This window comes from Mizuhopecten yessoensis, unplaced genomic scaffold (genome assembly GCF_002113885.1).
Source record: "Mizuhopecten yessoensis strain PY_sf001 unplaced genomic scaffold, ASM211388v2 scaffold10621, whole genome shotgun sequence".
Taxonomy (NCBI): Eukaryota; Metazoa; Mollusca; class Bivalvia; order Pectinida; family Pectinidae; genus Mizuhopecten; species Mizuhopecten yessoensis.
Genome location: NW_018408638.1, coordinates 179,709 through 188,896, shown reverse-complemented (window position 1 = coordinate 188,896; position 9,188 = coordinate 179,709). Strand labels below are relative to the sequence as shown.

Genomic DNA, 9,188 nt, shown 5'->3' with positions numbered 1-9,188 from the left:
AAGACAATTGACCCCTGTGACCTTGAATATAATTGAAGGTCATTCATTTGAACAAACTTGGTAGCCCTTCACCCAAGCATGCTCCTGGCCAAATATCGTCTCCCTGGGCAGTTTGGTTATCAAGAAGAAGATGTTTAAAGTTTTTAACATATTTGACCCCTGTGACCTTGCAAATGGGTGAAGGTCATTAATTTTTACAAACTTTGTAGCCCTTTATCCCAGTTTGCTTCTGGCCAGATATCATCACCCTAGGCCTTTCGGGTTTTAAGAAGAAGTCATTTAAAGTAAAATATTGACGCCAGCCGCCGGACGGACGGCCGGACGCCGCGCCACGGCATAAGCTCACTTGGCACTTCGTGCCAGGTGAGCTAATAAATAAAATGTATGTATGTACACCCTAGGGGAAAAACAACACTTTTAAATGGCATCTTTTGAGCTGTTCGTTCAGATGAAATCATTAGACGTTAGAATATAGGAATAGTTTAGGAAATTAACTGGTTGAAAATGCTCAATTTTAGGGTCCAAAATCGGGAGTCTCCCTCCAAAACCGGTAGAGTTGGCAAGTATGTATGTATCAGATACTAAAATAACTGCCTAAATACTGGCAATAAGCCTAGATTATAACCCTTGAACTCCCCCAATAAAGGCTAGATTACAACCCTTTGACTCCCCCAATAAAGGCTAGATTATATCCCTTGGACTCCCCCAATAAAGGCTAGATTAAAACCCTTGGCCCCCCCAATTAAGGCTAGATTATAACCCTTTGACTCCCGAAATAAAGGCTAGATTATAGCCCTTGGACTCCCCAAATAAAGCCTAGATTATAACCCTCGGACTCCCCCAATAAAGGCTAGATTACAACCCTTTGACTCCCCCAATAAAGGCTAGATTATATCCCTTGGGCTCCCCCAATAAAGGCTAGATTATAACCCATAGACTCCCCCAATAAAGGCTAGATTATAACCCATAGACTCCCCCAATAAAGGCTAGATTATATCCCTTGGGCTCCCCCAATAAAGGCTAGATTATAACCCATAGACTCCCCCAATAAAGGCTAGATTATAACCCATAGACTCCCCCAATAAAGGCTAGATTATATCCCTTGGACTCCCCCAATAAAGGCTAGATTATATCCCTTGGACTCCCCCAATAAAGGCTAGATTACAACCCTTGGACTCCCCAATTAAGGCTAGATTATAACCCTTGGACTCCCGAAATAAAGGCTAGATTATAACCCTTGGACTCCCCAAATAAAGGCTAGATTATAACCCTTGGACTCCCCCAATAAAGGCTAGATTACAACCCTTGGACTCCCCCAATAAAGCAATATATTGAGTATGGTTCATGACTTGATGGAGGCCTGCACACTACAGTGCCTATGTTTACTATTTTTCGCCATTTGATGTCTTTCCACAGGGATTTGAATCTCTTTATAGTCTAATAAATAATCTTAATGAAGCCCACTAATTAAAACTTCTGAGAAATACACCGAAAGGATAAAGAAACGCAGGGTAAACACTTGAGGTGACTTAATGTTATGTATTTGTTATGTATAAGTATAAAAAAAAAACATATTTAATAATCAAATTACCAAAAAATTCATTTGACTTTTACCAATAATTCATGAGTATTTGAAGCACATTTGACGGAACCCCCAATATCTCAAAGTGAAATAGACTGACTCAATCGTTAGTATCTTGCACATCTGTCACAGCCCTTTTTCTCTTAATGTGCATGGGGTTTATCAGTGTGTTTATCCTTCTCATGGGGATATTGTTCCACTCTTTCAACAAGGCAGTCCTTAGTTTGTCGAGAGTAGCGAGGGCATTCCATCGCCCCTTACCCTCCTGTCAAGTTCTTCCCACAGATGCTTGATTGGGGACAAATCTGGACTATACTACGGCCATTCGAGCGGGTTCATGTTATGGTTTAATTGCTAAAAAGTCTTGACAAACTCTGGCTACATGGCGCCGGGCATTATCATGCATGAAAATCAGGTGATGCTATTGCACAAATGGAACTGCAACAAGGTGGAGGATTTCATCCCTGTATCTTATGGCAGTTTAATTCCTGGCTATCACAATCAACGGTGACTTTACCCTGTGAGATATCCCTCCCCAGACCATAACCCAGCCACCCCCAAACCTATCACTCTCAAGAACACACTAGCGTTAGCTTCCCCACGACATCGGTATACACATGCAACGTTGACGAAAAAAACGAAAATGAAAAAGAGTGAACTGGGGCTCATCTGTGAAAAAGACCTGTCTCCATTGCCTCATTGGAAATCGTCTGGGAGCATGTGCTGCCAAGCAATACAATGAGCCTGATGTGCTTGAGTGAGAGGCAGACCAATGTCAGGATGACGTCAGCTGACAGACCAAACTTGTGTAATTGGTTCCTTACAGTTTTGGGGTAAATGTACCTTACCACATTAATAACGGTTTCAGTGGCAGTAACGGGGCCATTGTGCAGGTGAGCAAGTCGAACAACCCTGCCTTGATGTCCCAATCGTCGGTCAGCAACATTTCAGGTGTCTCTCAGACGACGGACAAGATGTCTATGATGGAAACATTCACACTGAACAGCAACATGTTGTTGCCTTTGACCTTGCATTAGCAATGCAATAGTACCCCTCTGAACTTCCGTCAGCCGTACCATAATTACAAGAGATTCATATTGACAGTAAATAGCAGAAAGCGATGTGTATACCTCAAGAGTATCTTGAAGTGGTATGACAAGATGTGTTGACGAACTTGTCATCACTGTTTTGGACGTGGTTTTTTTTTAAATTTTTGTTTTATATTTTAACACTTTCACTTTGTGGCACAGTACATTACATGGTTGAGTAACTTTAGACACCGGTTTGAGTGCACAGTGACGAAGTTACTCGTCTGGCCGGTTTTCATAATTTTAGGCCAACCAGTAATCTTTGCCTATTTTGTTATCCTGTATTTCTTTATCCTTTCAGTAGGCTATATATCTTCATTTCACTTACCCGGGTAGACATCACGGAAGACTCTTGGAAGTTATACACCATGTCGTCAACCCTTAACAAAGTGCATGATCCTGTGACTGTCACAGCTCATGCATCATTGATGCATAGAAGGACGACGATGTTTTGATACATGTGATGCACTCGTAGTCAATTTCGAAATCACGAATGTTTTGAAAATGCACCGAGGAAAATTTTCAATTATAAAGGTAACTAATTAAACTAAATATATTTATAGGTGTTCATGTAAAAAAAATCGAAGATATTTATTTTTTTTATCACTGAAATTACAGCGCGACTATCATGTTGATTGTAAACTTCCGGTTTCTATTTTCAGTTTCGACTTACAAGTACGTGCGTGTTTCACAACCATCACAATGCAGCGAAAAAATGCATTTGACTTTGCAATTGAGATATTGGGAACTATCTTACATCTGTATTTTGCAAATGCATCTCAAGGAAATACAAAACCGAGCGTTATAATTCTAATAGCTGACGACATGGGCATTGGAGATTTGAGTTGTTATGGAAGCACGGCAGTCAAGACAAAGAATATCGACAGGATTGCAGAGGAAGGGATGAAATTCAACAGAATGTACTCCATGGCATCAGACACGGGCACTATGTCGGCAATCATATCTGGTATTGAAATTTGTACGCCTTATTAATTATTTGTGACACGTTGGTTAAGGATGACATATGTCTTATACAATCAGCTGACAATTGTGACATGCATATCTTTTGCAAAGAGTTCCGCTCTGATCAAAAACGGTTAAGTATGGAACTAGTAAATTATTTGAGTAGATGACCATACGTGTACAGAAGACGTATACACTGATAATACTCTAGTAATATATGTGAAGGAGATGCAGCAAGCACAAAATAATCTTTCAAAAAGGTAAAAAGTAGCAAATAATAGGCTTAACTGGGATTAAATGACTATATGGCTGGGTTTTACAGTATATTTTGATGTTCTGTTTAAGTTATGTAGGATTTAAAAAAAAATGCAAAATGTATAACTCTTGGGTTTGTGCCTTCATCAGATTAATGTCACATCAAGATAAATCATTATAAATCTTGTCATGGTCACCACTTTCCATTTATGCCGGCTGGAAATGTTCTACAAAAACTTTATATAAAGGTCAATTTTGTATCACAACTTGGTAGCATTTATCTTTCGACTCTCCGTCTGTAATTCGAAGGTAAACGTCAAAATAATAGGTCCAAACTCTAATAATTGTTTTCAGATTCCAGCAATTTACCACCATACCTCATGTCAAAATAAAAGCAAGGTCAGCTGTCAAACAATTGTAATGCTTTCCCTTGCTTGAACGTTTTTACGGATTAGTCATTTTCAAAGAATCTTCACATACAGATGTATTGTAATTGAACAGTGTGTTGTGTAAACTCTATACTAAGGTCAAGGTCACAAAACGTGAATAAAAATAGTATCATTGTAAGGCTTGTCAAGGTACATAATTTCTAAGCCAAAGAACATTTTTGAAAAGAACTTTGGTTTGATGTATCTTGACTTGAACTTGTACTACCTATTACTTTATTGTGTCTTTGGTCTGAAAAGATCACAACAAATTAAAGACGATATCTTTTCTTCTTTTCTGTACAATTATTTATGACTGAACATATTTCATGACTTTGAATAACTTGTAGTACATGTACTTCAATTTGCTGATAATTATTGATTTTGCTTTCTGTTTAATAAGGTATGTATCCTGTAAGAAAGGGACTTGGCAAAGGAGCTCTGGGATGGTCATCTTTCTGGAGCCTTGCCCAGTCTGGAGGTCTGCGTGTAGAAGATCCAAACATTGCATCTCTGTATGCATCTTCTTCAATGAAATACCAGACAGTATTTATGGGTAGATGGGATCTTGGTGCAGGAAGTCAAGGAGAACAACTCCCAGGAAGTACAGGTTTCGTTTCATTTTATGGGACACCAATGTCACATGGCCCTGGATGTAGTTCAAACACAGTGTTCAGGTTCACAGACTGGGATTTCTTCCTCCTAATCTTACGGCAAAATCAGATTGTGGTTTTATCTGTGGCCATAGCTTGCATTGTACCAAGGCTTTTTGGAGTCAAACGAGAAGTATCTTTGATCCTTTTGATAGTGATAGGAGGCCTGTCGTTGCTCGTGTTGAGGACGTATTGTTGGCTTGGTCCCTTGTCCCAGAGTAGCTGTGTATTATACAGGGACAATGTGATCAGTGAACAACCGTATCAGGATGACAAAATGACACAGCGTATCACACTGGAGGCAGTCAACTATCTTAAGTTTCGACGATCAGAAACTTTCTTTCTAATGGTATCATATTTACAACCAAAATATCCAGCCTTTTCATCAGAACAGTTCAAAAACAAGTCAGGAATAAGCCCATATTACGACGCCGTTTTAGAAATAGACTGGAGTGTTGGGAAAATATTACAAACTCTAGAGAAGGAAGGTATATCAAAAGAAACTGCTGTGATATTTCTGTCAGATAATGGACCCCAATTTACCGACCTATTCACAGGAAATAAAATTCACAGAAGCATGACTGGACAAGGGGTTCTCCATCGTGGTCGGGAAAAAATCAGTCTGAAGGGCGAAAAAGGGTCACCCTACGAGGGTGGAATTCACGTTCCCGCTGTAATGAGATGGCCAGGACACATCAGCCCAAATAGTGACACTGATGTTGTTACATCTGTGCTGGATATTTTCCCAACTGTAATTGATATAACAAACATAAAAAAGAAGTATCAGTTCCATAAATTAGACGGTGAAAGTCTTGTGCCATTGTTTGAAAATCCTAAACAAAAGTCTGATGCTATTCACAGTCATTTGTTCCACATTTGCGACCTGACAAAGTCAGGTTCAGACTGGGCTGTTACTGTGGGAGATATGAAGGTTCATTTCACAGACTGCAAATTGAAGGACTGCAAGTCTCCGAAAACAACTTTTATCTACAACATCAGTGCTGATCCAGGTGAAACAGTGGCCTTGCCCGTTAAAGATCACGCTGGACTTCTGTACAATATCCAGTTGGACATGGCCCGTTCTAACCTGATGTTGGGTAGTTTAAATACTGCTGTAACATCACAGTTTGATGAAATACCATATCCCTGGAATTTTCCATGTGCTACATATAAATTATTGTTTTGCCACAAAGAACTTGACCATAAAGAAAATTTCAATTCATTATTTCCGTAAACTGTGATCATAATAAAATCATTTTTTCACCTCATGTTACAATATTCTGTTTCCTTATTCAACTATGAATGTTTGCTTTTTGGTGCAGGAAGGAACAGAATAAAACCAACGTCATGAAGAAAAGAACAGAACTGGTTTATTGGTTGATGATGATGTACATATCAATTATTTCCACAGATGAACAGTCAGTCATGTATAAGCATACTTTACTATTACAACTTTTCTATATATTCAGCATAGTTAACACCCAGGCCAAGACAACAGATGAACAATTAATCTATTTTGTGTGACTTTCAATGTTACTATTAGTTATCTACTTTATCAGGTTGAGATGCACTTACCAAAGATCAGAAGTCAGTAGTGAAGGAAATACAGACACAGATATCACCAAAGTATGTAGGTAGTTTGTCATCTATCAGAACTCTTACCTTGAATAGTTTGGTTTTAACTTTGCAATCCAATTTTATCTTTTTACTTCAATGTTGGTATGTTTGACCAACACAGACAAGGGCAGTACTTAAGATGTGAAGACCTTTATCGTACCCCTTATGACACAGATGTGGTCTCGCACACATCACAGACAAGGGCAGTACTTAGACGTGAAGACCTTTATCGTACCCCTTATGACAAAGATGTGGTCTCGCACACATCACAGACAAGGGCAGTACTTAAGATGTGAAGACCTTTATCGTACCCCTTATGACACAGATGTGGTCTCGCACACAACCAAATGATCTTAAGTGATTTTAAAAAGTATGGCAGTCGTAGCTATTGAAAATTAAGTGTTGTAACTGAGCAGGGTCGATGCAATGATGGCACACATATTGATTAGTCTAAACACAGGAATGTCTGTTATTTGTCTGTAGAAGCACACAAACCAGTTCTAATATACGGGTACATAAATTTGTTGTAAGAAAATGTCTACAACCAATCATAGTTTACTACCCTTTTTTGACACTTCATGAATTACATTTAATACAATCATCATCTATTAATTATGTAGCACTTTGATTTCAACAATTGTAACAAAATTGGAATTTCAACGCTGTACTTCAATAAGTACTGTACCGCGTCAGTTGATAGTACTCTGACAGAGTAGTGGACAGCTTTGCATCTTGAATAGTAATAATTCAATCCATCTTATTGTTAACTCACACATTCACTTCAGTAGTTGTCTTGGTTTTGCTTATCAATAAGTAAAGTGCAAAGTTGAATAGCTTACCATCACAGGATATATGCTTTATTTGACGATGACACAAATTCACTGGAGGTAAAATGAGTCTAATATTCAACTCTTCTCTATGATAGTCTGTTATATCAGACAAGAGATTTAGAGACCTCCTTCTCTGTTGTGTGATATATCCGACATACATATTAACTTATCTTTTTTTACAACAATTACGAAACAAGTTATTTCAACTTATATTAATCACTCTTGTTGGCCCGGATGTTAGGGGGTGAGGGTCCCGGAGGAAACTGGAGTACCCGGAGAAAACCAATGTGGTCGGGCAGGTGTCCCCATACCGGCTGCCTTGTTGAAAGGCAAGTGCGCTATCCACTGCACCACCTGACCGCCCTATATCCGACATGATTTAGGAGAAGGGAGATTTAGAGACTCCTTTCTCCATATTGTGATAAATCGGATGAGATTTAGAGACCCACTTCTCTACAGCGTGATATATCAGACAATCCTTACACCCTTCTTTCCTGTTGTCTTACACAGCAGGTAGTGGACAGTATTTTGTAAAGGATTGGTTGAGACAAGCAATAAAATGCTTTCACATTTTAATGAAGTGAAAATGAAACTTTCACTTTAAAATAAATCTACTAAATTATAATTAAACTCCTATTTACTAAAACTCAACTTTTGACTTAACTTGTGTTTTTTGTACCATTTATAAATAAATCTGCCATACTTCTGGGTTATATATTTAAACAGTCACCAGTCATTATGATTAAGCATGTTTTATTTGATGCAATGATGTATTTAACTTCCACAGAAATTAACATGACTTTAAAAAGATATAGATTTCAAATGTTCATGTTGTCTTGTAATTTACATTAACTTTTGATAACAAAACAATATTAGAATGTTTTCTTGTATATTAAGAGCAATTGAAATCTACAGGTCACGGAATTCAAAACTACATACCAAACTCTGTTTATAGACATATAGATAGATTTATTAATCTATTCAGATTTGAAGAAAATACTGGATGCAAATAAAAATAATTCTCATTCTCACAAAAAGCAATTTTTATCAATCACATGTTGATGGTTCAAATACTCCTTGTATATTGTAACATTACATGTATAGAAGGTAGTAAAGTGTGATGGTCAACCTTAGACAATGATCACTGGAGTGTGATGGTCAACTCATATGATAAATGAAGCAAGATGAATATATTAATGTCAAAGTTAATCTAATACACACTAGCAATCTTCAAACATTCAATAATAAAACATACATAGAGTTTACATGTAAATACAACACAAGTGATTAATGCACCATTTGTATGTCTCCAGATCTTAGTATCCCACCAGGCAGGTGTCCCTCGTTATTACTATAACATGGGGTGTTCACTCTCGTCAGTGATAACAATGACTAAGTATCCCACCAGACAGGTGTCCCTCGTTATTATTATAACATGGGGTGTTCACTCTCGTCAGTGATGACAATGACTAAGTATCCCACCAGACAGGTGTTATTACTATAACATGGGGTGTTCACTCCCGCCAGTGATAACAATGACTTAGTATCCCACCAGACAGGTGTTATTATTATAACATGGGGTGTTCACTCTCGCCAGTGATAACAATGACTTAGTATCCCACCAGACAGGTGTCCCTCGTTATTACTATAACCTGGGGTGTTCACTCCCGCCAGTGATAACAATGACTTAGTATCCCACCAGACAGGTGTCCCTCGTTATTACTATAACATGGGGTGTTCACTCCCGTCAGTGATAACAATGACTAAGTATCCCA

The 9,188-nt window shown here is 38.2% G+C and overlaps 2 protein-coding genes across 4 annotated transcripts in view; one reads left to right on the top strand and one right to left on the bottom strand.

Moving 5' to 3' along the window:
- Positions 1-3,119, bottom strand: part of LOC110461486 (proton-coupled folate transporter-like) — a 13,867-nt gene extending 10,748 nt beyond the window's left edge. For both annotated transcript variants that reach the window (XM_021514958.1, XM_021514957.1), the window contains exon 1: positions 2,999-3,119. The gene's annotated coding sequence lies outside the window, so the exon portion shown is untranslated. The remainder of the gene's footprint in view (positions 1-2,998) is intronic.
- A 206-nt stretch (positions 3,120-3,325) lies between these two features.
- Positions 3,326-9,078, top strand: LOC110461470 (arylsulfatase A-like). 2 transcript variants are annotated; one of them, XM_021514927.1, is made up of 4 exons: positions 3,326-3,637; positions 4,717-8,825; positions 8,903-8,972; positions 9,043-9,078. In XM_021514927.1, the coding sequence occupies exons 1-2, from the start codon at positions 3,373-3,375 to the stop codon at positions 6,198-6,200; spliced, it is 1,749 nt and encodes a 582-aa protein (XP_021370602.1). In that variant the 5' UTR covers positions 3,326-3,372; the 3' UTR covers positions 6,201-8,825; positions 8,903-8,972; positions 9,043-9,078. The 2 variants fall into 2 exon arrangements, with proteins under 2 accessions (XP_021370602.1, XP_021370601.1); XM_021514926.1 differs by having other exon boundaries at positions 4,717-8,972.
- The last annotated feature ends 110 nt before the right edge of the window (positions 9,079-9,188 follow it).

Coding starts and splice junctions, on each gene's coding strand:
- LOC110461470 (XM_021514927.1), top strand. CDS start 3,373: ATGCAGCGAAAAAATGCATTTGACTTTGCAATTGAGATATTGGGAACT. Junction 3,638..4,716: donor TATGTCGGCAATCATATCTG/GTATTGAAATTT, acceptor CTGTTTAATAAG/GTATGTATCCTGTAAGAAAG.